Source organism: Lepidothrix coronata, unplaced genomic scaffold (assembly GCF_001604755.1).
Source record: "Lepidothrix coronata isolate B3197 unplaced genomic scaffold, Lepidothrix_coronata-1.0 Scaffold51, whole genome shotgun sequence".
Lineage (NCBI taxonomy): Eukaryota > Metazoa > Chordata > Aves > Passeriformes > Pipridae > Lepidothrix > Lepidothrix coronata.
Genome location: NW_016690231.1, coordinates 3,935,272 through 3,962,566, shown reverse-complemented (window position 1 = coordinate 3,962,566; position 27,295 = coordinate 3,935,272). Strand labels below are relative to the sequence as shown.

Here is a 27,295-nt window from a genome sequence, read left to right as displayed (position 1 = left end):
ATATGAGACTGTGCTTGCTTCTTTAGTTATTCCAATTTTAAATCATATTAAGTAAAGTAATAGCTGAAGCATCTACACTGATATATCTGGGCAAAGATAGGTCAGCTTGCACTCTGCTACATTATCTGACAAAACTAACAGGGTGCCAGAGGACATTTAGAAATCTAATACCATTCCACTGTATCCTTAGGAAATAAAGGCTAAAGAACAAAATATTTGTAGTATAGTTTTATTCACCTAGAAACAAAGGATCAAAAGTCACAGCATGGAAGTTCATTTTATTTTGTAAACTCATTTAAAAAAATGTCCATGTACAAAATAAGGACATTTTAACAACATAATTGCAGACAAAGGAAACTATAAAAATTCAACACATTAATAAAAAGGTTTTTATTTTCTTTCTGCATAATTCCTTGCACCTTCCACACCAGTCTGCACACAACCTGAAGTACAATTGTTAGAATCAGTAAAATTCAAGAGGCTGAACGTAAAACCATTGGCTCTGCTGGAGGAATGTGTTGCTGGAAGATACAAACCCTGTTAGCTAAAAGGAAGAGGCAAGACTGAAGGGACTGGCTGAGGCTGCTAAATGGTTATTGCGCATTGATCTGCTGAGAATTCCAGCTCACTTTGCTTCCTGCAAATATTTAGGCTATTCCTTAGGGGAGTAACAGACTTAGACTGAACAGGGCTTTGTCCAGAGGTGTGCGTTGTCCTAATACAGGTTCAAAAATAAAAACACTTCTGAAGTTAAACAACTGCAGTCCCAACAAGTGTTAATTGTGCACCAAAATTTACAGCAGTTGTATAACAAGCTACTGTGATATATAATTCAGTCTTCAGTATTGGATACTTCTGACTGCAAGTTTGGACTTAAACCCTTCATACGCTGCCAGTAGAAGGTCGATTATAAAATCATATTTGTTTTTAATCTGACCTAATTTATAATTTAATTTGTCCCTGTTTCTCCCCCCAAAACGACTCTCAGTATTGAAAGTTTATTCTTGTAACCACGAGTTGAGGTTTCTGTAAAACAGTTTTCTGTCCTGTGTCCTTGGCGCAGGCTTGAGACTGTCGAGTGTTTCTCCAGCTCCACTGCTCTCCACCGAGCAGAGCTTTTGGGTCAGGAACAGTCCATGTCACATGTGACTCCTTATACTCCATTTCCCAGTGTAAGTGTCCCAGCTTTGAAGAGTTAAGTAAACATCTCCCAAATGAGCAAAGAGCAACTCGAATGCCTGGAGTTAATCCACTTCCAAGGTTTGTTTGTCCTCTGCCAGGACGTAGTGCAAGAAACAGCCCCACCAACATAAGGCACTTACCTACGTTACACGAGGGGGGCAGGGGAGAGAACTCCTGGGACATGCAAGTCTGGGGAGATCCCACTGGAGAAAACAAGAGCCTGTGGGCTCTGGGAGTGCTGCCACTTCCCTGGGTGCTGCTGCAACAAAGGCTGCTCTGCAACAGGGGTCAGATCCTCCCGTTGGCAGCAGCTTCGTTCCCCTTCGACTTCTGGTGGTCGTATTTCACAGAAACAATCAGGAAGAGCAAGAGGGTTGCTCCTTGGATAGCAGCCAGCAAAAAAAAATAATAGTTTAATTGGCAGCCGTTAATGTTACCTAGAAAGAATCAGGGAGGGAAAAATAAACATTAGTAAAGACTATACAAACAGAAATGTGAATCTCTTCGAGTTTAAGTGGTGAAGACCTTCCAGCAAAACACGGGCAAAGCCAAATCAAATCAGGTTTCCATCCAGCAGCAGTTTCATTTTTAATTATGCAGAGCAAAAAGTGGCCCTGCTGAGGAAGGTGTGCACAGTACAAGGAATGCTCTCTTTGTGGTCCAATACCTTAGACCAAGTATAAAGAAAAAAAAGAAAAAAAAACCCAAAAAACCCCCACAAACCACCCAAAACCCCTAAACCAACAAAAAACCAACAGAAAACCCCACAAAAACCCCCTCAAAAAACCCCAAAAAACCCAAACCAAAACAACAAAAAACCCCAAAACCAAAACAAACCAAAAACAAACAAAAAACCCAAACCAAATAAAAACACCAAAACCCCCAAAAATCCCCAAAAATGAAAGCTGTTAAGGAAAGAGTTTGGCAACTCCATAGATACAATGAAAGCCTGTACTGCAATTGTTTCTCAGCCTTCTTTGGGGACAAAGTTTAGAGTTCATGAAAACATCCATGGTTTCGTTGTGGTTCACCTTTGACGCTCCCTCAAAGTTGTTACCAATTAGTGGTGATATAATGTGACACATGAAATAATGTTAAATTAAGAAAGCCCATTGCTAAAACTTTTCTGTTAAGAAATGTGCACTACCTATTGCTGTACTTCCAAGAACAATATATTGTGGCTCATTTCCAACGTGCCCCGTGAGCCACAGCCAATGGGACCATTATGATTGTCAAATAGGGTGCAGAGAGTAAAACAGTGATGTACACATGGATCCTAACAAGCTGTTCATGCAGCATGCCCATAAAATGTTCAGATCAAATTACTTTAATTACTGAAACTTAAGATTCAATTAAAGGAACTTATAATAAAACGCAATAAAATGAAACGGAGGCTTTCCCTGACATTTAAAATACAATATCCACGTGAATCTCCATTTCAGGAGCAGACGTGTTTAAAGAGTAGTAATTATCCTTTATGAGATGGGATATTAAACCCAGGAAATCTTAGTTCTTGTAGGAGAAACGAGTCATTCCAATGGCAGGAACCAACACTGAAGTGCCAGCAGAGAGTTACCTCCAATGGTATCGAGAGTGGGCAGGAAGAGCAGAAACTGGGTGCATGTTCTTATAGGCAAGAGGCTAAAAAAGCACCATCATTAATTTGTATGAAATTATAATCCTCCTTATCAGCTGAATTATCTCTGCACGGAGCTGCAGAAAAAGATGCTTTTCTAATCTTAAAATTGACAGGGGAAAAAAAGTCTCAGCATGAGGAAATTTTCATTTGGTGAGGGCACTTCCATAAAGTTCAGGCTACTTGTCATCTTTTGCAGCTTTTTGAAGAACAGCTTAAAAACCACAGATGACGACTTGTGGCACGTCCTGACCGAGATAACGTTACTCTGTGGTAGATGCAAATCAAGTTTAAATGGCAAATTCTCTCACACCACATTTAAAGTTAAAGTTTAGGCTGCACTTTTAAGCCATGTACACACAGTAGGTCTAGCATATGTTTTAAGAACTTTTCACACTCCTTCTGTTGGAACTAATTAGCCCATAGAGGATGGTGGGATTTTCTGAAATTCCCAAGGTGCCACCTACTGGTGCCAGTAATTATTTTTAACTTCCACTGGCAATACATAGCAGATGATTTGTTGGACTTTAAAGTGTATAAATAGCTAGCAGACAGAAATGCAAAATTAACTCAGGGTAATTTCAATGAAGTCACTTGAAACGAGGAAGCTGAATAATCACTAAGAGACAGAGATGGGTACATTTTACTTCCCATAACCACAGAAAGTAATTTCAGTACTTGATACCAAATATATTCTTCTTCTGCACCTAATTTAAATATTTTTTTACTAAAATGCAAGTATTTGCAAGTAATTTCTAGTGATAAAATGCAGTAACAGCTGAGCAGGCAACTGACAGGAGGCAAGCTATTAAACATGTGTTTCCCATTTTATCATGAGGGCAATGCATCATTTTGCATGATCAATTATTTCACACTTATGTGCAAAATGAAACTTTGTCTTTAACAGTTCAGTGTCCTCAATGCTTGCTTAACTAAGGGAAGCCTTCTACTTTATAGACTATGAATACACTGAAAAATACACTTACCAAAATCCGTGTGATTACTCATCCAGCCAATTTCTTTAATAGACACCAGTGCCAACAATCCAGAGCCAACAAATGATCCAATCCCCGAAAAGAAAAAAAACAGCCCCATAATGGCACTCTGCATGGATTTGGGAGCAGCTGAATATGCAAATTCTAGACCTGTATTAAAAGATGTAAAAAAAAAATGCTACTGGGAGATCTAAGAAACAAAAGTAAATTGTTCTACTTTAGTGCTATGGAAGTTACAGGTGTGCAGTGAATCCCTATCAGTTCCCAGGTCCCTCTAATTGCTTTATGAACCCTGTTAAAGGTCATCAATATATCAACCCATCAAATGGGCAACATCTGAGACACACACTTTGATCTTATTAATATTACACGTGTAAAATCAAGAAATCTCCTGAGCTAACATATTCATTTTTCTGTCTAAAATTATCCTCAAAGAAATGTATTAAACTGACTCTAATCTGCCAAGTTCCACGTTCCCCTTCTCCCTCGTTTCTGCATTCCCTGTCTGCTGTGCAGTATTTACAAAGCACGTGGCATTCCCTGCTGAGAACAAAGTGCTCAAGAACTGAAGGGCACTCTTGCATTGACCATGAACATTTATTTCTCACAGATTCGGTGTCTGGATCTCTGAAAGTGCAGACAGAGAAATTAATTGCAAGTGGAAAGGCAGTAATTAGTTTTACCTTCATTTTGATCTAGAATTCTCTGAGCTCATTGCTTGCTAGCCTATTCTTTTTAAGACTTGTAGATAAGGGGTTTCAACTTTAAACTGTCTTTACTCAAATTTCAGCCAATAAACCCAAGAAAAACATACCAGTGACCATCAATCTGAAAACGTGTGCTACTGAATTGAGCACCAACAGAACACACTGGGTTAGGCTCTGCCATGCAAAGACTAATGTCCATGATTAACTCCTTTTTAGAATAACACCCCTGTCAAAAATCAAATGGGATTATTCACAAGAGACAGTCAAATACATTCTCTGCAGAGCTGTTTTTGACAGGTGAAATGCTTGTTTCAAAACAGTCTGCTTCACACTGAAAATTAATGCTACCTCATCTAGCATTTTTCTTGGCAAAGAGAGCATTATAGACCTGAGCATTGCATAAATCTTGCATTACAGACTGAAAACTGCAGAGATCTTATGTCTTGCATAATAAAGGTATGCTTTACTTACACCATTACTGGTATTTGACTTTTGCTACTCCAGACAGGCTTTAATAGAAACACACTAGCAGTTTTTTCCAAGAGAAGGATTAACACTCCAAGCCAGACTGGCCCATTTTGCCTGTTGTGAGGGAGGAACTTGGTTCTTGTAGGAGAACCAGAACTGTGTGTTCTCACTGATCCAACCCTCAGAAATCACTGGGAACCAACAACTGCATCTCTTTTCCTGTGCAAAGCACGTTACAAAGGCCAACAAACAACCTGTGTGGGAGGGCAGGAGGGAACTGAAACAGCCCTCACCCAACTCAGCTGTGCCGGTTCCTGGGAATTCAAACCTAACCAGAGACTGGCTACAGAGCTGGAGAGACATCTGCAAACGGGCAAAATTATAGTTACTTTGAGAACTAAAAGTGCCTTTTTTCTTTTCCCCTAGGCTTTGAGGGGGTTATCTGAATACAAAAAATTCAGATGTTTCAAGGAGTATTTATCTGGCCATTCTCACTTTAAGGAAAAAAAACCAAAAAACAGATTACTCTCTGGATGCAGTAGTTTGTTTCTAAGTTTCTTGTTAAGTTATCAGAGCTGCCACCAGTCTCCAGAGCCTCAGTCACATTTTGGTCACCAGGCTTCTGTACATTTTGTAAAAGTTAAGCTCAAGTATAACACAGGAAAGGATCTGGACTACGTTTTCTCTTGTTCATTTTACAGATATACTGGATGTGAGTGTTCCTGCTGGAGAAAGATCTTAAGATTCAAAACAAAACCCAAAATGGGTGTTAACACTGTTTGCACTTTTTGCAACAAAACAAGGCACATTTCTAAACTTGAATAATTTTCCCAGCCACGCTAATATTTAATCTGGCAGAAAGAATATCAAATCTTTTCTTTGCCTTCAGAGCTTCTCTGCCCTGCTGGCAGCCATTGATAACGATTTCATGCTACCTCAAACAAGCATTTCTGAAATTAAACCCTCTCGGTGGTGTTGTCATGTGAGATTACAATTCCCAGCTAAACAGGGGTGTGTTAAGAGGATTGACAGAATAATACAAAAGATTAATGCAATGCCTGTCATCTTTTTAAAGGTACCTCTTGTGTAACTAATGTGGCTTAATAAGAATATGCTTAGTTTTACAGTAAACAAAAAAGCAAACGTATGTTTCAGCTCTTGTGATATTTAGCCCCTTTTTGTTCACAACAAACATTTCCACATCACTGTAGCTTTGTTAACAGTTTGCTTATTTTAAAGCTGAGTTTCATAGCACAATAGATGCCTTTATCAGATTTAATATCGAATTGGTAAAATATACTCTCAAGTCTTCAGAGGCCTTCTTTAAAATATTAAGAATTATGTTTAGATAACAATCAGAAGGCAGGAGAAAAATCTTTGTAAAAAAATCAAATGAAAGTGCAGTACACAAAGCAATTAAGCTCTCCATAGAATTTCTGGTACATTTTTCCTAACAATTATCAAGAAGTTTTTGAAGTTACAAAGCTGTTGGTACAGACCTAGCAGTGCAGAACAGCAGAGTATTCACATTAGAATTGTGTAATCCTTAAAAACTTGACTTCTCATGAAGTCCACTAAAGCATTTGAAAAAACCAACCCTCAGTTTGGAGTTCAACAAACAGAATTCTTCAAGTCCTTGACCTTTCCACAACCTGCAGATAGTTGTTTTTTCCTTGCAAACATGTATAAACTAGTAATAGTACCTGACAGAGAAACAAGACTGTGTAAGAGAGAAGACATTGATTTATTTTTGCAGGAACCCTTGTAGTTCTGATAAGTCATCTCTTTATCTGAGTTCAGATTTAATTGGCACGATTGCTAAAGTTGAAACTCTAAGTAACTCATTTTACTCTTTTGCTAAAAATGCTAAATTAAGCAAGACTCCAGATTTCTGTGTGTTAGGATTTGTGACAGGTACTGTTCACACATAATGAAATGCACACTGATACAGCACAGCAATGACACATATTTACTGTACTGCTAAAGCAGAATTTCCATTCAAGAACCTAAAGTGTCTAATATCTTGGCTCTTAGTGTGCTTTGGAGATAACAAACTCTCTCAAGCAAATTAATCCATGGATTTTCCTGGACATCACTGGGAGAGGGGACACACCACTTCAGCCATTCAACACTTCCAGGTCCAGGTACTGACTGCTGGAGGACAGGGAGTGAAGAAATAGGATTTCACACAGAAGAAAGCCATATGTAAAAAGAATTCCTCCAACACAGTAAATATCTATGGTAGAGTTTAATACATATCTAATTCCTCCAGTCACATGAGGTCCCAGGCCAGACAGCTGGAAGGAAAGCTCAGAGCAAATGAGCAGATAAGGATAAAAAAAAAACCAAACCCAAGCAAACCAAACTCCACATTTTTCTTCTACTTGTCAAGCAATCCAAGCACCTTGTTTTACTGTCTAACAACTGTGATGACAGCAGGACACATGTAACCAGAAACCTGAGGGAGCAGAAGTTTTCTGTTCCACTTAGAGGGGAACAAATGGGCCATGTGACAGCTGGGGCCACCACCAGCCAGATCTTACAGAATTAGAGAATCTCATTTTAACCCACTGTGCTCGCCCAGGAATGAAAGTCACCTCCCAGAGGGGAAATGAAACCAGGAGGTTCTGTCACAAGGAATCGAGGAAAAAGAGCTGCCTGTAACACCAGTTTGAATGGGTGATCTTCACAGTTCACTATTTCAAAGAGCATTTCAACACGTTAATAAGTAACTATAGTTAAGCAAAAGCTAAATGATTTTTACATCAAGTCACTGGAGGAGTTCTAACATATTAAACAGAATTGCTGAGCTACCTGATGTAAGTAGTATCAGAGTAGCTACTTCTACTGCCATGAAAGGTTTCTGTTACTGGTGACCAGGCATTGCTGCCAAATATTAGATGTGCAAACACTGTGCTAAGAGATTCCCAGTAGCATTTCACTTCTTTAATCCCAGTACAGCAGCATCAGACATGCCACAGTGACAACAGGTGAGCTGCCTGTGCTCTCCTCCTGCTGATGAGCCCTGCAGGTCTAGGAAACAGCCCAGAAAATCAGATTTTATAGTCCTACTCATCCTCTCCTCCCACTTCAATTTCAGCCTAAAAATCAGTACAATCACATAGCTGTTCTATGTACATAACAAAGAACAGGATTAGAAATCTAAGAGGTCTTGCATTTGTTCAAGACAGGCAAAATTTGAACAGTGTTTCAGTCTGCCTGGTATCTAAAACCACTACAGAAAAACTGATCTATACATGAAGTAGACAAAACAGTATCAAAGTAGCTACTTCGTTATGAATATTCACAAAACCTCTTCTTATTTCAGAGATGTAAAAACTCCAGTAATGTGAATTTCAACTGGTGGTAAGTCTTTCTAAAGATGGTTTATTTCTTCCCTTTCCCCTCGCAAAGGTGTTTCCACTTACTACTTGACTTTCTAAATTGTAGCACAGTTTTTAAGCCAAAAAAAATTGCAAAGCACAAATTGTATTTGCAACACAGAGGAACATTCAGAGGACACAATACTGCATTAAAATACAATATTGAAAGAGTATATTGTTTTCCATTAGGGCTCGAAAATATCCAAGGCTAACGGGATGCCACACAAATATTTTAAGTGTTGCTCTGCTTGAAATTCAATTTTGAAAACAAAGTCATAAATAGTCAGTTTTCAAATGTGCAAGACAATAGTGTGTTTTGCCACTTCAGATTAAGTTATATTGTATAATAATGTATTTGGAAACATTAGAGCTTACTTATAATGATTTGAGAAGTATCTATATTCTACAGTTCCATCATTTAGGATAGATATAAAAGCAAATTTAAAACAGACAAAGACTCTTACCTGCTATACTTGCAAATATTTCACTGAATCCAATCAGCACATATTGAGGAATCTGCCACCATATTGGCAAATCTGCAGCATGGTATGTAACATTTCCAATTGTCTGATTAATTGTTTTAACCTTTACAATTTTCAGTCTGTTGCTTTCCAGAATTCCTATGTGGAAGGAAAAAAAAATTTACCTAAGACACAAATATTGTTTCTTCATATTAAGAATTAAATTAGGATTCAGCCCTGAACTGCAATTACAAATTATACAATAGGAATATGTATTTATTTCCTAACAGAAAGCATTTCAGACTACTTTTGCCACTGTTATTTCAAGACATACAGTTGTTCTGCCCTAGAATTAGTGATTATATGCTTATTCAGTACAAATAATTATACAAATTGCTAATAACACTCAACTCTTTTCTGGATGGATCAGCTGAGAGCTTTTTCATACACACTGTGCTGGTTTTTTTTTTAAGATAATCTCATTTTCACAAACTACTACTTTGCTGTGTTGAACCATTTCACCTGCCACCATAGTATTAATAAATTAGAAACCATTTTGCTTATCAAAATGGCTACACTAGTCCTGTAGAACGATGAAAACCCTCTATGAATATGATTATGACCTTTATGTGACACTTTTCATCCGAAGAGAGCCAAAAGCTCATTAGAGCTTGATTTACAAGCAAGACATTGCATAGAAAGTACTTCATACAGAATGAAAAATAGACATGATAGTGTAAAATATAAGCACTTTTAGCTTGCTCAACACAACAGTTTAGAGCAGAAAGTGAATATCAAATAGCACTGTAGGGTTTTGTTGAAGTTACCCAGATTAAACGATTGGGCTCAGTGTTACAGAATAGCTCATAGTTAATAAAACTCCCTGCTTCACCCAGAAAGGACCTCTATAAAAGAACTCTCAATATCCTTGGAAATAAGGTGAATTTATTCATCACCAATTCAGAGGAGCAGGACTGAGTCAATGATGCTGCTTCCTACAGTGCGTGTTACCCACACGGCCTCCCTTTAGTGCCTGTCACTTTTGGTCCCTCCCTGCTCACTGAGCCAAGATCTGACCTAATCTTGGGGCACAAAATATCCCTCCTGTTACAAAAAAAACAGTTGTACATAGCTTAGACATGATGCTTCATGGATATCACACCATGTACAGGTGATTATGTACAAGTGATTACATCTGCTTCCTCACCTCTGGCTTTGTCCTTCCTAGAGGCAGAGAAGGATGACATGGACATGTAATATTTAATATGTTGGCTGAACCACTCTGAACCCTATTGACAGCACTTTTCATAGAAACAAGCACATACAACTTCTAATGCACAGCCTAATATCTGTTCTCCCATTTCTTCACAAATCTGTGACACAGAAACCTCGAGGGGACCAGCCAGATCCCATCTCTGTGCTAAGGGACAATGCCAAAGGAAAGGACTGATGTTTCCCAAACCCACCTCCTACCATGACATGCAGTTTTCTTATTAGTCCTGGTCATGGCAAGGGACCCAAGCTGAGCAGAAAGCATGAGGAAAGCTCCCCAGAGTCCCTACATATAGTCTGTAGGTGAGGGCACAGCTAAAGAAGTGTATCTTTAGCTCTTCATCTACCTCAGTGCCCTCTGAACTACGAGGAGCTGATGTAATTAAAATAAAGCTGGATTTCTCGATGGTTTTGTATTTTATACAGCTGCCAAACTTTTTAGAGTGGAACTTAATTAAAATGTAAAAAAGCAGTACAGTCATCTAAGAGCTCAGACATAATTTCATTCATATACACTCAACACAAAAGTATTGCACCTCAAAACATCTAATGATCCTTAATGTGTTTATATTTCTCACAACATAAGCAGATTTAGGAGGCATTTAGCCACATAGAAACATAATCAAAATATACCAAACCTTGCCATAAATTTATCTTCAAAGTACTTCAGAATCTAGAATCTATTGAGTCTTCCTTAGATTTTGATAGATAAGCTTTATGTTCAATCTTATAGATTTAGTAGTTAAAATAATCTTAAATTCTTGCTATAATGGCTTAAACTCTATAAATGAAGTAGATTTTCCAGTTGGATAACCTTAAATATTGCTACTCAGAATTTATGATAAAATGCATGAAGCACAGCAGATGTTCATTAAATCTAATCAGTTGTATTTTTACACAGTTTGTAAAATATTTTAAATAATCTCAACAATCTAATAGGCAGCCTGAGTAGTGTCCACAACTAATGCCTGTTAAATAAGTTAAAATGGAAATATGGCACAAACAAATCATTAGGATATTTCCATGATTGCAAGTTCTTAACATCATCATATGCTGAAGATTTTAATCAGTCTCTCTCTCTAAAGCAGAAATGGTTGGAAGTAATACTGTATTTTAAGAATATTAAAATATGGCAGCTATAAATATCATTTAATGAAAAAATAAAAATTCTATGAAACATATAAACCAACAGTTTTCCACCCTGCTAGAAATAAACAGTTTCCTACACTCCAAATTTGTGGCAACTGAAGCTCTTAAATTCCTCTTATGATGAAGAGATATTAAGTTATCCAAAAGGTTAAACTTTCCAAACAGATTGCAGATAACCATCCAAAGAATTCACCTTTTCAGCTTCTACTGTGGAAGAGCTGGGGAGGATCAAACCCACAAAATCATGTGTTACATTTGTAGGTGAACAGAAAAACTGGCATTTAAAATTTTTCAGAATTCTGCTGTAGGAACTCATTCCCCACAGCTCAATGTGCTTTTCCCCCCACTAGTAATAAAGACAGATATTGCTGGTTTTGAATTCCCTTATATGTGAGCCTGAGTTCTATTTAAAGAGCTGACATTTAACTGTTTTACATCATCCTCTTTTGCAGTACCAGTGTTCTAAGAAACATGGAATAAGAGAAACACTCCTATTTTAAGTTTAAATGACTTTGCTTAAAGAACTTTCCTTGCCCACACACAAAGTGACCTTGGCCTAATAAGGTAATTATCTCTCTCACTGAAAGAAATCTTAATAGCCATATAAAATGTCCCTCTCCCTAAAATATGGGGCATCACAAGTGCTGAAATTCATTTATTTAATGCTATAATGCTTTATCAATATGTTCATTTCAGTGATGCTAGTGAAGGCTATGGATTCCACGAAGCATTGCTCAGAGATGTTCAGTTCCACACCAGCAGCGCTTAACAACCTTAAATCATCTCAAAAGCAGCTGATTTATGGTTCCAGCAGACTTGCCATCTTTTCCCTTTCAAGCTACAGCTAAGCTATTTTACACTACACTAATTCCCAAACATTAGGGCACATTAAAGGTAGGGCAGAAAAAACCCCAAAGTGGGAGGAAACTCTTGTTCAGCCATAACCTAACTTCATTACTTTAGATAAAGGGAAAGGTAAAATTTCACCTTTTTAATATTTGGAAGTTAGAATGTATGAAGAAACATACTTATTTCTGAACCAATTTGTTTTTCAGGATAAATAAATTCTCAACTTCAAGATCAAATGTTAATAAATCAGACAACAGGGACTTCCACAATACTGTAAATTTATTTTGAGAGGACTAACAGCCTTGTATCCAAATGCTGGACACTCTGTTCAGGCAACTCACTGATCATGAAGGGAAGGCATTTGGCCAGAAAACAAATAGTTCTCCACTACCAAGTGTACTAGAAAGTAACACTCTATGTGAAAACCTTGACTAACAGGCTGGCTTTGAAGGGTACATGCAAAGTCTACTTCAGGCAGGAAAAATGGTCCAATTCTATTGCAAAGGTTCAGAACAGTTTAGTAAGTTTTTGGATACAATCAAATTGGATTTCATGCAGTTGCATTCCAACTATCCCATGAAAGTGAGATCTGAATAATGCTGAACTAAAGATTCACAAAGGTTTTTAAAAAATGCTGTTGCAAGTAGCTGAATAATTCATTATGTATGTAGATCTCAAAGCTGTCTCCTTACCTGCAGCAAAGGCAGAACACATGACAAAGAACATTCCAACTGCAATCCTCTTCAGAGAGGATGGGAGCAGGCCATTCCTCTTTAAAATGGGGTCCACCAATTTATCTTTTAAGGGTATTAGGATCAGAATAAGCACTGCATCGAACATGGTCAACCAGGCTGCTGGAAACTTAAAGGGTAGATGGCTCAAGTTAGCAATTCCATACTTCAAGAGTTGATTTTTACTATTATTTTACAAAAAAACCAGATCTGTGATTGAACACTTTGATCCAAAACAAAGCACCGTGCATTGACAGACACTGTGAAAAGTGAGAGTGTGTGAAAGCTGAGGAAAACATTCAGCTATTCAGGTTTTCCTTTAGTCTGGCTGTTCATAAATCTGTGAGCTCAGAAGCACAAGTGACTCCTCACCACAGCAATTCCACCACTATTGTACATTCTCCCTCTCCAGACACACCTCCAGCTGTGCTGAGGTGGGCGTTAGTTTTGGTGCTGTTGTTTTTGTTTTGGGGGGGAGGATGCTCTGAACATCAAGTGTTCAGAGCAAAAAGGTTCTTTTCACAAAAGCAAATAATAGCGCACACAGTTCCAAGGAAAATGAGGACTAAGGAAATTACTGGGCAGATGAAGAAAGTACTCTCAGAAAGCAAAACATAAAACTCAGACATATTTTGCAAAGGATTTTCAGAGGGCTCCTGTTTTCAGAGGGCTCCTATTTTATATGCTTACTCTGCTTATTTTGAAGTTTTGCAAAATTGTAACTGTTGATTTTCCTCCCTCTCCCACTCACCTTTTCCTTTGCTTCAAATATCACACCAGCAGTAACCTGTGTCACAGTTTGTACAGAGACTGATTTGTGTAATTAGAGTCAAGGATGTAGGAATTTTTTGTCATTGCTAAACCTGGTAAGAAAGATGAGGAGTACCAAATGCCTCTGGCACTGCTGTATTTCACCCAATCAATCACTTGGGTTTGGGGTTTTTTTTGTTTAAAATGTATGCTTTCCATTTTCTACTCTATCAGGAGCCTGCAGATTAAAGGGCATCCACATATTTCACTCTTTTCATATCAAGAGGAAATATGATTTTCTTAGTATTGGGCAGAGGTGCCTGCAAGAGCTTAAGGAAAACCTGACAAGGCACAATGTAAAATGTTATATTACTGCTCCTTTTCTTAATTACCTCAAATCACTACATAAAGGAGATTGCAGGTCAGCATCCTTCAGGTAGACCACACACCATGGAAGACAGCAAAACCAAATTAACTTAGCTGTCTTATGCTGTTAGATCACAACAAAGTATTTCTAAATAAAGCAACACAACTGATGGGCTGCAGAGAAAGGAGCCAGTCACTCTTAGGGCAGGATAGAAAATCATTCTTTAGATGTATCAAGACATTGTTCCATCATCCTTGCCTCAAATAGTGTTTAAGTAAACAATACAAACAGGCAACTAACTTTTAAATCCACACTTTTGTTAGAAAAAGTGGTATTTTAATGTCTTTTCAGGAAAACCAGTGAAAGCCATTAATTTTGAACTAATTTAATTAAACATAATGCTTAATTACAACTTGAAACAATTCTAATGCTCAGTTTGATAACCAAAGCTCCACGTTCATTTCTACACAATAAACATTCAGACTGACAATATTTTTATTTTTAATATTCAGTCTGACAATGGGACTCTGAACTCCTGTGTGCACTTTGTTAGAAGAAAATAATCCACTTCTCTAGTCCACCTGACAGTGTTATAAAAAGACATCACATGGTTCATAATAACACAAAGTAGACCTGTTAATAACTTATATTCATACTTTTTGGGTTTACTTCTCTGTACCATTCCTGCAGGCATATGATGACAGCCTTTCTTGGAAAATATTGACTGAACAACTTCTTTTGATTCAAGGTAAAGTGATTATTGATTAAGCAGTAAAAAGTAACAAATGTATCCCAGATTCCAAATACTAATGCATCAGTTAAGGAGGGGTATTCCTACTGAGCTTGCAGGAATGCTTCTGTCCTACTTTGGAAACTTAGGGCACATAGATTTATAAGCTTTCTTCAAAGGCCAGACTTGGTCCACTGAAGGATGAAGACACTCTTAATTAAAGCAGTGAGAGTTACCTGAACACATTCAGAACAGGATGGTGTGGACTCCACACACTTGTTGGTGTAACAAAACCCCTGTAATGTGCACCATGGTTCTAAATGCCCAGTGGATTTGGCCACCAGTTCCCCTTAGGCACTACCTGAACTTGCTGGAATTTTTGTACAATACTTACCTCATTTGCATTTCAGCTAAAGAAAACATACTTTTCAGGTGTTATGCTCTGCTTACCGTGTGGATGGAGTTGGTGTCATTTGGTATCTCAGGAATTTTCAGATGGAGACTTTGCAATACATATGTTGTCTGCATCTAGAATTAAAAAAGATGAGTTGACATTACTTGGAGAAGGAGTGCTGAGAGCGAGGTATTTTTAATAATTTACAATGATTATACCAGAGGTAGAGTGCTAACACAGCAAAGCAAAGAGAATTATTGTTAGAACATTACAAAATTTTTATTTACATTTACAAAATCTGAGTCTTAACTACAGCTTTAATGATTTCATTTTCTTTTTTATTATTAGGTCAAAATATTTGAGAGTTTTCTTAATAGCCATTTGTCATCTCTCACCTTCAAGGTAAGTTTCACATTTATGAGAGAGCCCTCAGAAAAAGTGTTAGATTAGAAATGATGGGGGTTTTTTTTTAGACATGTAAAATACAACTGTAACCATCTGGAACTACTCACTTGAAAATACACTGTCCAGTAAGGTATTAAAGCCAGGAAGACAGGGATAATCTTGACAAGAGCTTTTACATCTTCTACTTTATCTTCTCTGAAGGGGCCCCCCCGAGACAGCTTGGCCATCTCAAACAGGCTTTGCTTGCGAGGCTGGTGAAGAACTCCCTGGCCTTCACTTTGGAAAAGAATTGGAAATGTTTAGTTAAACAACAAAAACTGACACGATTGGCAATCCTGGGACACTTCATTATAAACAGCTTATGCATTTCCAGAGTAACTCATGCAAGTTACAGCAACACAACTAGGCTGGAATGGGTCACAGCAGGTGAAAACATAAGATGAAACCTGTTATGGTTTCCTTATTTCCCATCCTCCTCCTGCCCCAGCCCTAAAAAACTGGCACTCGAATAGGCAGAACTTAGAATAACCTGTAGTTTGTGATATTGTTTGTTAAATGAATTAATTATGGTAATTGTTTCTCAGTCTGAGTACCTGAAACCTGACATCTCTTATCAGGGATTCAAGCACCAACATTCCATGGGCATCTCTTAAGTGTGGAAAAACTCTGGAGGCCCATCAAGCCACTTACAATATTAAATGCAGATGGGAGTGGTTTTCAAATCAGAAGGCAACCATAAACATATCTAACAGAGAAGTTAATTCATGCTTAGAAGCAGCATAGCCAGGTTATGTTACAGTTTCAGAAACTCTGAACTGGCAGGACACTGCACTCAGCTGAAAACAGCAGACTTATCTTGCAACATGGAGATCCAGTGACCTCAAAATGTGCCTCTCTCATCCCAAAACTCCCAGAAAATATCTCCAGGACTCCAGCTTTCCAGTTCTAAAAGCAGACCTGCATGTTCTAATGCAGTCTCTGGTGTGACTCACTACCAGCTAGTTTGAACTAACTAGTTCCAGCTCCTGGGTTGATTTGCTGAATTCAGGTGATACAGAAGAGCTCAGCACAAACCTGCTGGTTGAACGTTCCATGTGTGTCTTCTTGGAGCAGCAGGAATATGTGAGGATTTTGAACATGTCTGTGAAGGCACTGCCATCAGGGGGTTTGGTGATGAAGAAACTCTGACCACACAAGAAAACCATGAAGGAAATCCCAATGCAGACTGTTGGGATACTGTATCCAATAACAAAGCTCACGTTCTGTTGGATGTATGCAATGCCTCCCAGAGACAGAATAGCTCCCAAATTAATGCTCCAATAAAACCAATTAAAAAATCTTCTCGTGGCTTCCGGGCCCCGATCTTTGACCTGAGAAAGATTAAAAGCAAGTAATTCAGTTTCTGACGAAAATGAAGCCTGTTTATTAGAATTCAATCGAGTTCAATGCACTGAAGAGCTCAGGTTTCATTTAGAGTCACACTGGAATGATTTAAGTGTTTTGGGCTTCACATGATATTTGATGAAATGACACCTCACTGAGCTACACCATTGAGGGAAAAACCTTCTAGAAGCCCAGCAGAGGGATAAAAAAGCCATGTACTCCTGAATGACAGCTTCCCCAGAGAGACCATTCTTAGTTCTACTGCACTGACTCTCATTTGGTCATTTCTCTACACAAAGCCCACTCAGATTAACATCCCATAGTCCACAGAAGCTCAAGTGACTATTTTTTAGTAAACAAAAACTTACCTAAAAATTCATGTCTTGCAATAACTGCTTTTTCTAACCGTATACACATAACAGTGAACTGTATTCCATTTTCTAAACCTCAAATGAATACTTGGTAATTAAACAACAGATTTAAAGTTTAACCCAGTCCTAAAGCTTGTCATCAGCACATAAATGGAGGACTTGTCATTCTGACCTTTAAAAAAACCCAAAACTAAATCTGAGTTGCCTGAGTGTCACAAGGCCCCAGGAAACATTTTTCCCTCTAAGCCAGCACTGTTCATAGTGTTATTTTTCTGCTTGAAGCTCTCAGTGTCTCTCAGTAAAGACATCCCTGGTTTATAGAATTATCCTGTACAGTTTTCAGCATCACTCTTTATTCTGCCTACCATAAGTCACCCCATGTCTTGTAATGAAGTCACAGGAACCCAGCATCACTCGTAAGAGGTGATGTAAGAGAAATTATGCAAGTTAAATTTTAAGATACATTAAGAAGATCGACCAGTCTGCAGAAGAATTCCTAATACTGTATTTGTCAGTGGTTTATGACTGAAAGGCCATTAACAGTGACTAGCAAGTCAGTGCCATGCACCAGCCTTGCTGAGTCAGTTAACTTTCATCTGCAATTGCAAATTTCTCCTCCTCGTTTGCCAGATCTTTAAAAGATCCATGTTTAGTTTGCAATATGAAAAGCGAGCTGTGTCTTGAAATAAGTTTTTAACATTGTCAGTTGTGATTTACAGCTTCAGGTTCCTCAGTGGTGCACAAACCCCTCTGTATCATTTAGCCAAGCCCAACATAAGAAACATTAAGACATTTTTTCCTGTGCATAGTTAATGGCATTGTTGGGCACTCAGGTACATCTGTTACCACGTCAAATACAATCCTGGAGATAAATCCAAGAAATTCTCCCCCTCTAATTTCAACTAGGTACTCATTTCCTAATTCTAATAATCATCACCTGCAGTAGTGTATCAATCCAGGAATTCCCTCCCTCTAATCCCCAAACAGCAGCAGGGTATTAGCAAACAATTACATGGAACACAGTGCTCCAACTTGTCTAAAGCGTTACGATCTGTTTTATGAAGTTTCCATTTCTTCATCATAAAGTCTCGGTTCTCTTATTTCCGCAAAGAAAATGACTTGTCATCCTCCCTCTTACACATGACCTTGCTGACATCTGTACAAAGGAAAGCTGGGACAAGAGAGCAAACTTTGATAGAGGTAAGAACAGGGCAAGCACAGCGTGATGCTTCTATCAAGTTCTATCCCAGCCTCCAACCATTAGCTCCTGAAAAACTTCCTAAACCAAGGATGGCTTCTCTCTATCTCCTTAATAAATGCAGCAGCTCTCCTCTCCATGAACTTGCCTAACCTGCCTCTGAACCCAGGTCAGCTTTTAGAATCCATAATATCCCCTGGCAAAGAGTTCCCCAGCTAATTACCCAGTGGGAAGCACCACCTCCCCTCGCCTGGTTTGAACCTGCCCTGGCCTGGCCTCACTAGTTTTACCCAGTTCCAGGAAACAACAAGAAAACTGAGCTTTATCCCATTCCTGCCCCATTTCTGCCTCTCTCTCCCCCAGCCATTATTTCCACAACCCACTGTCACATCTTCCTTCCTCCTGCCTTTTCAAGGGTAGAAGCTTTAGACTGATTCATGATTCCTTGCCTGGAGACTCCTGACCATGTCTGTGTCCCTGAAACTTCCCTCTCCTTCATCCTTTTTGACACAGAGTGACCCAAAAGGAAGGCAGTGCTCAAAGGGCAAACACGCCACAGGCTTACAACGCAAAGAATCCATTTTCTCCTTCCTCATCAAAGTAAATATATGCACTAAAAATCGCATCACAGCCACATCTGAGATGCTTCAAAGATGAAGACCTATGAAGATGTCTTGCCAAAACCAGAAAACGTGGTAGAGTTAAAAGGCAATTCTTTTCAAACATCTCATTGGCTGCCCGAAATATCAACAATATTACATTTACAGCAGATCACTCAAAACTTCCCCTGCTGGCTGCTATACCTGAGCTGTGTGACAGCATAAAACATCTTCATTATACATTTTAATAAGGGACTAAGAAGGAGAAAATCATGTCAGACTTTTATTATCTTACTTTTATCAAGCGCAAGCATTTTCCACAGAACTGCAGGAGTTCTCCTTTCCCCCTTATGTTGCATTATTTTCAATCAGCCAAGTGGAAAGAAAAATCTATCACTCCCTCTGCTCAATTGCATCTGTGCTCAAGCATAGCAGCACCCTCCTCACTCTCCTTGTGATACCAGCACCTCCAGCTTCATTAGATTCCCAACATCCCACCAGCAACTGCAGCAGGAAAATGATGGACATAAATGGCACACGTACAGTGTGAGTCCTGCATCGAATCAGTGCTCTGGGCTGAGGGTTCCACATCCCTGCACTGAGAGTCAGAACAGGTACATTTAAAAGATTTTGGCCCCATTGCAACAAAACAGATTAAAAAAAAAAAAATCCAGTAAGTGTCCTTTAAATATAGACAATCCAAATGCAGAAGGAAAAGCACGGTGACGTTCTGAGTTTTGTAAATGGGACTACGCAGCCCTGGATTTCAAAATAGTAAAGGAATAGTTCTCAAAATCAAAATTTCTAATACAAATCATGTATCAGATTGATTATGGTCAGATAAGATGTAAATATGACCACGGTTTTCATGATAAAGACTCCTGAGTGCCCGGCAGACTCTGTGATGGGAATTGTGCCACCACCAGGTTATTTACAGCCACTTTCAGCAGAGGACACACCAGCTCTGTAACTCTGCACTGCAATCCTCTAAACTCACTTAGGATACAAGGTTACCATCTTAGAATCAGAGCAAAACTTCAAATCCAACTCAAACTAAGAATGGGAGGAAGAGTAACTGGATCTTTAGTTACAACCCCCAATGAAAAGTTATGACTGACAGCAAGTTCCACAGCACAGCTGTCCTACGGTTAATACTTAGATCTCATTGTGACTTTGAAGAAAGATGATCCTTGCTCAATTATCCCTCTCCTGGATTTTTCAACACCAACCTCTTTCTCAGGAAATGATCCAAGCAGTAGCCAAAGCAGCTGGTACAGCTTGAAAACAACAATTATACAGCTCAAATATTAAGATCGTATTAGATTTTTCTGATTATTATGGAAAGAGTCAGGGATCTGAACAGACATCGTTGCTTCTCCATAGTTCCTGTTTTAGATGCTTTGCTTTGTCACAGAGGGATTTTTTGAGCTCTCACAGATCAGTTCCAAAGAACTGGTTACTACAGGGTTTATTTTTGCTGCAGCTCATGTGTATCTGGTGCCCACCATTCCCCTGGGACATCTGATTTCTGTCATCATCTCAAGTATTTCCTAAACCCCAACATTTCAGAGTTTCAGGATGTGTCTCTCCCTCTTCACATCATCACAGATTCAAAGCTCTGAGCTCCCATTTGACTCACATGAAAGAACAAAGATCACTCCAAAGTTACTGACAGGAGCGGTTTTCACTTGTTCCTGCGATCAACTGATGACAGTCACAAGTGACAGATGTAACAAAAACCCCCAAACTCATCCCAGTCAACTCTGAGCAACCACACAGCAGAGGAAGGATGGAAACACAGAAGCCTGTCCCTGTCTTTAGCCTACAAAAGAAAGCACAATGACAACAGTTCTGTGCAGTTAAATTTATAGAATCCTGACCCTCCAATCCATCACTACAGACATCAGTTATTCTTTGAGGTCATCTGGGGAGAGCTCAGTAACTGAGCTACACACCATCACTCAGTTGCTACATAATTTCGAAGTTTCATACTAAAATGTGGCAAGTCCACATTTAAAGTCTGCTTCCTGTCCCATCTATTGTGTTTCTGGCAGAGACAGAAACAAATTATTACTGGCCACGTGAATGTCACAACTTGTTTTCAAACTGCAGAGCCTTAGATGTCCACAGGCTCCTCAGAAGTTCAACAACAGCAACAAAAAACCCCCACTCTTGCAGTTAGTGACCTTCAAATCTTTATATGTGGTTCCCCATCCTCATCCAGAGGCTGGAAAAAATCTAAGCTCTACAAATAAATAAATAAATATCACTCTAAAGCCAGCTTTATACCAGCAATTTCCAATAGTAACTGTAACAACAATTTTAGCAGAGCTGGAACATTTCTGGCAGTTATGGACTGAGAAATTTATGGACTATAAGACCAATTCAGAAGAAAACTATACTGTGGGTTAGAACTGGTGTCTCTAATCACCATAACCCAGAAAGACATTCATCTATAATTAGAACAATGATTATGGCTGATACTAGATCAGTAGTCTGCTGCTAATTCTGGCTTCAATGTTGAAGCTAAATCAGCTTTCACAATAATGGCAAACAGTCATATTGTTTCCTAACTCCAGAAAGTCACAAACTGCTACATAGAACAGGAAGTGACAGCAAAACACTTAAAAGGGGAACTGGAAAGTGCCAGGTTGTACGTATCATATGATTAGAAACATTATTCTGAGAACCATAGGTCAGATTTAGACCAGTGTGATGGATCCATCTGCAACTTCTAGAAAAACAGCTCATTTACAAACACAGCTAAGCAAAGCTGGTCTATACCTACTTTGCAGTAACTCTTCTTGCTGAGCTGACTGGCAAAAGTTACTCGATACCGACTCGACTCAGTCAATTTTAGAGCACTTCTAAAGGCATCCATTTAACAGAAATTAAGAAACATCTTTCAGCTTTAGAGAAAAATAAGTACTGGAGTGCAGTTTCCAGTGTTCCACAAAGTGATTCTTCTCACTGTATTAGAGCTCTCCACCCAAATTCTGTACGTACACCAAAGCTGAAAATCCCACATGGCAATTTTAAGAGATCTGCAATGCAACGTAATTAACAGTATCTGAAAAGTGGTTGAGTCAGCTAAACTATATACAACTATATACTACTCATACTTCCCTTTGTTTGGTATTTAAGGGGAAAAGGACAAATCTTATCACATCCAGCCAAAACATGTTTGGATTGCACTCTGGCCTCCCAAGAATGTGGCTCTGGGAGACAGGCTTTATTCTCAGCAATATATGAGCATCTCCCCAGCAGTTTGCCATCTTCCTATGCAGGGAGAAGGCACCCCAGAGGGCCCCAAACTGCACAAGGTAAGTGGTGTGCTGTAATTTATTTAACAATAGATAAGCCAGAAAAAGAGAGAAGGGGAAAAATTCAGTCCTCGGCAGAGCTCTGCTGATTATTATGGACCAGAAAGGAGTATTTCTTTTGCTTCACCCTACATAAATCACTGTGAATTATCAGCAGACCTAGCCTAAAACTGCTTTCCATGAAATCCTGGGGGAAAAGCCTTTACAAAATCCAGCTACAACAGCTACACTTCCATTGGCAATGGCTCTTCTTTCGCTCTGTTCCTGCCGTTATTTCTCTCTTACATTTAACGTTCATGAAGCATTCTGGGAATAAGCAGTCAGTTTTGAAAAACACCTTACAAGATAAAGTCATATTAAAGCTATTTCACTTGATGGGCTCAGGCTGGCTCAAACAGAACCAATGCACTGGGGACACACAATCCTAGGCTATAATAATGTTTTACATTTATATACTGCCTTTCACCCAGAACTCCCAAATTTGGAATACACGAAATGCCAAAGAATGAAAAATGACTGCACGACAGAGAACAGAGGAATGTTTGGCAAAGATGCTGTGGTAGATCCTCCCTCTTACAAAGAATTTCATGGCATTTCTGACACCTGCTCTAACCAGAACTCAATGGGCCAGTAAACAAAAGTGCAACTGGATTTTCCTTGCTTTGCCACCAAGAAGGGTTTGGTTAAAAAAGCTGCTCAGTATCTGAGCATCTGAAATTCTCAGTTTGTACAGCAGAAATTATACTTTAACATCCACAGTCAGCATAGTACCTTAGCATAAGGCTGTAAAAAAGGGACATGCACCAGAGCATTCCAGTTGCTACTGAACTCTAAGGTGCCTCTCCAATGTTTTCCGTAAGGCCACTGGGCTCTGCAGTGATGATCCAATGAATGATATCACTGAGGCGGATCTGGGGAAGGTCATTTGACAGGACATGTCCTCATGAGAACAGCCCAGGTGAAATGTTTACCACACTGAGAGCACCTTCCCACCCATCATGTGGTGCAGCATTAGCCTGCACAAAAACATCACTCAAGGGCAATGCGGTGCACAGAGAACACCTAAAGCATAAAAAACTGTTTGTTCTCTGGCCTTCATGTATCACAGGATGATAAAGGCCTCTGAAACTGCCCTAGAAGGCCCATCATTCTTGTCAAAGCTAAAATGTGTATCCTGATGAGCTCTGAGGTCAAATTAAGTGGGTACAAACTCCACAATGGAGGATAATTAACAATCCACTTAATGGCCATTAAATATTCAACCCAACTCCTCAAGATGGTGATGGCTTAGCCAGTTCAGGGACCACAGGTAAGGCAGGGTTACCAAAGGCCATAAGGGATCAGGCACCGCACAGACATCAAAGCTATACCAAACAGGGCACAACTTCACGACCTGCATTTACACAGGGAACAGAGCTGGATGATCTGATTCCCTCCAAGGCTAAACACCTAGAGAGAGGCGAACCAGCAGGCACTGCCCACCCCACCAAGGCAGGCAAAGCCCCTCAGCACCACTGACAGCCACCCCTGGTCCAGACCGGCGCCCACGAGCGGCTCCAGCAGCTGCCAAGCAATACCCGACCTGGTCCGCCCCGAACGGGGTGATGTTGGCCTTGACCGAGCCGACGCCCAGCCCCACGAGGACCAGTCCCACGAAGGTGGCGGTGGCGCAGTAGCGGGTGGCTCCCGCCTGGGAGCAGGGCGCCGGGGTGGCGTTGGCCGCCGGCGAGGAGCAGTTCTCCACGGGGAACAGCGGGATGTCCCCGCAGAGGCCCTGGCGGGTGTGCGGCGCGGCGATGACGGGGAAGGCCAGCATGCCCAGCAGGTACAGCGCCATGCTCAGCAGGATGGTGCCGAACTTGCCCAGCAGCGCGTCCGCCAGCCAGCCCCCGAACGGCGACACCAGGTAGGTGATGCCCATGAAGAGCAGCAGCGCCTGGCTGGCCTGGGCGCCCTCCCAGCCATAGGGCGGCCCGTTCAGGAACAGCACCAGGTTGGAGGTGACGCCGTAGAAGGCCACCCGCTCCAGCAGCTCGGCCAGCAGCACGGCGGCGCAGGCCAGCCGCCGGCCCTGGAACGCGCTGGCCGCCGCCGCCCGCCCGCGCTCCCCGCTGCTCAACAAGGGGCTGCGCTCGCTCGGCTCGGGCTCGTCCATGGCGGCCCCACGTCCCCGCGGCCCTGCCCTGAGGGAGCCGGACCGGCGGCGCCGGCCCCGCCCCCCCGCCCAGCGGCGCGGCGCCATTGGCTGAGGGCGCTGTCACTCTCCGCCGGCGGGGCCGTCACGCGGGCGGCGGGGCCGGGGCGGGACATGGCGGGGGCGGAAGCGGCGGGGCGGGACCGGCCGTGAGGGGAGCGCGGGGCGGGCGGGGCGCGGGTGTCCCCTCAGGCCCGGGACGAGGGCTCCTGAGTGCGGAGCTTCGCCGGGGGAGGGAGGGAGGGAGGAAGGAAGGCAGGCAGCGGCTCTCTCTCCGCTGATGTCCCCCCGCCGCTTTGACTCAGATGCTGCAGCAGGGAAATGGAGTTTCACCGAAGCGCACAACACCTCGGGTTGGAAGGGACATCAGGACATCATCCAGACCTACCCCACTGCCAGGGCAGGGGCACCTGGAGCAGGTGACACAGGAACGTGTCCAGGTGGGTTTTGAAGGTCTCCAGAGAGGGAGACTCCACGACCTCCCTGGGCAGCTGTTCTGGCGCTCTGCCACCTCCACGGAAAGAAGTTCTTCCTCATGTTGAGTGAAACTTCTTGAGTTTTAGTACATGGCCATTGCCCCTCGTCCTATCGCTGGACACCACTGAAGAATCTGGCACCATCATCCTTTTGCCACCCACCTTTGAGATATTTCTGTGCATTGATGAGATCCCTTCCCAGTCTTCTCTAGACCAAACAGGCCCAGCTTCCACAGTCTCTCTTCATTACAGAGATGCTCCATACCCCTCACCATCTTTGTGGCCTCCACTGCACCCCCTCCAGCAGCTCCTTGTCTTCCTCGTACTGAGGAGCCCAGAACTGGACACGGCCCTCCAGACGTGCCTCAGCAGGGCCGAGCAGAGGGGTTGTGATTTTTATAGCTATTTAATGTATTAGTTCAGGATTAACCAGCAAGGAGGCCTTTCTGCAGCAAAATGGGATAAATGTGCGTTGTGACTTATTTGTCTGTGTTCTGCAGCCCCTGGTGCAGGCGTGGGCATGGCTCAGTGCCCAGGGTGTGCCCAGGGACTCACCATGGATGGGGAGCAGCAGCTGGTCCCTGAGCTGTGTTTGGGGTGTGAAGGCAGGATTACCTGAGCAGTGCCTGCAGGAATTACATAAGTACACACAGAGAATGAACACTCTGACCTGAATGGAATGAAATGTGTGATTAAAATGAGAAAACAAATTAGTGGTTGCAAGATCAGAACCCTAAGAGGTGCTGTAGTTCCACCATCACGTGTGTTGAGGTAAACATCATGAAAGTATGAAGTTGTCTTGAGCAGCAGATCTTCAAGTCATATTTTTGGCTGAAACAAAGTGGGGAAGGTACTCCTGGTTGTGTGTTTTCAGTTAAAAAGGTAAACTGATTGACATCATTTAGTTACACCAAACATCTAGGTATGACTTAAAATTTTTGGAGCAGCGTTGGTAATTGAGCAAGCGATGCTTGTAAAAGTAAATGTATTCATTTAATAATGGGCCTTTGTAAATAACATGTGCCATAAAAATGACTCATTAAATATATTTGCTCTCTTAACTAGTTAGCAAATTTTACGACAAAGGACAATGAGGAAAAGGCAACCAGCTGTACAGAGATCTCTTTGTGAACTCCTGTAATATGACTGATTCTGTAACTTAAAAAATTACATTTCAGCTTTTTCCAGCTTAATACAGTATGTCATATCAGTTGTGATTACATATTTTTGAGGAGTTTAGTAGTATTTGCTTGAGACACAAAGTAATTAAGCACACTTTGTGTTATTGTGTTTTAATACATGCAGATATCACATTCTAGGCCCTTCATAATTTACTTTGGTGAGTGAGGTTAGATTTTTATATTGACCTATCCAACACCTCACAATGCTGAACAGCATTTGAAATGTACATTAGAAAATGTTATTTAAATCTTCAGGTATCAAAACAAAGGTACTCTCACTAAAATTCAGGAGTTACTGTTAGAACTCAACCACTCTCTCCAGCAGCTCAGGAAGGTGGTTTTAATTTTCCTCCAAACAACACTCAGCTACAGTATGTTTAAAACTTGATTGTGATCCGTCCTTGATCCTTTCTTAAAATACAGTGAATGCACCTGTGTTTTCAGAGACACCACACTAAATGCTGCAAAGACTTCTAGAGTGTTATTTTTTTCAGTCAAGACCTATATAGCATAAAACCCAGAGTTATCATAAATAGTAATAAAATGTTAAGATCTCTTTGAATGTTTCCTTTATTTCCTCTTTATTTCTCGGACGACTGGTTAAGTTTCCTCATTTCTCATGGAGCAGGCCTTGTCTTACTTTGACGTTTGCATTTTTGTCTTCTTTGTGTTGCACACTAAATGTGCTGGATGGCTTTTGTCTGGGGTTGGAGCCACGGTGGTGCAAAGTTACAACGACCAGGCTGTTTGTCATGAGGTACCTCATGCAGATACCAGAACTGCAGCTTCCTTTTAACCCAAAACATGTCTGCATTTCAGATCACAGAGGCTGTTTTAGGCACAGGGTGAAGTTGGCACACACACCCAGAGCCAGCCCTTCTCCGTGTGGTGCAGCTGGGTGACCTGTGCTGTGTGAGGGTGCTGAGTGCTCTCAAAAGCCCAAATGTGCTTCACATGGGCCACTTCAAGGCCAGAATCCTGGCCCTCTACGTTTCAGCAGGGCTGGAATTTCATGCCAGAAACACTTCCTGAAATGATGATGAAACTACCTTGGTTCTGCCTACCCTTAGATTAGCATTTATGCTATTTTT

At 40.8% G+C, this 27,295-nt stretch overlaps 1 protein-coding gene and 1 long non-coding RNA gene across 2 annotated transcripts; one reads left to right on the top strand and one right to left on the bottom strand.

Annotated features, from left to right (window-relative positions):
- Nucleotides 1-213: 213 nt before the first annotated feature.
- SLC15A4 (solute carrier family 15 member 4) lies at nucleotides 214-24,524 on the bottom strand. The gene is made up of 8 exons (XM_017815604.1): nucleotides 23,936-24,524; nucleotides 16,554-16,849; nucleotides 15,587-15,755; nucleotides 15,131-15,208; nucleotides 12,795-12,963; nucleotides 8,836-8,991; nucleotides 3,805-3,963; nucleotides 214-1,619 (listed from the first exon to the last, which is right to left on the bottom strand). Exons 1-8 carry the CDS (start codon nucleotides 24,506-24,508, stop codon nucleotides 1,471-1,473), a joined length of 1,749 nt encoding a protein of 582 aa, XP_017671093.1. The 5' UTR covers nucleotides 24,509-24,524; the 3' UTR covers nucleotides 214-1,470.
- Nucleotides 24,150-26,766, top strand: LOC108497704. Its single transcript, XR_001874936.1, has 2 exons — nucleotides 24,150-24,259; nucleotides 24,853-26,766. It is a non-coding gene; the product is annotated as an uncharacterized LOC108497704 (long non-coding RNA).
- Nucleotides 26,767-27,295: the final 529 nt, after the last annotated feature.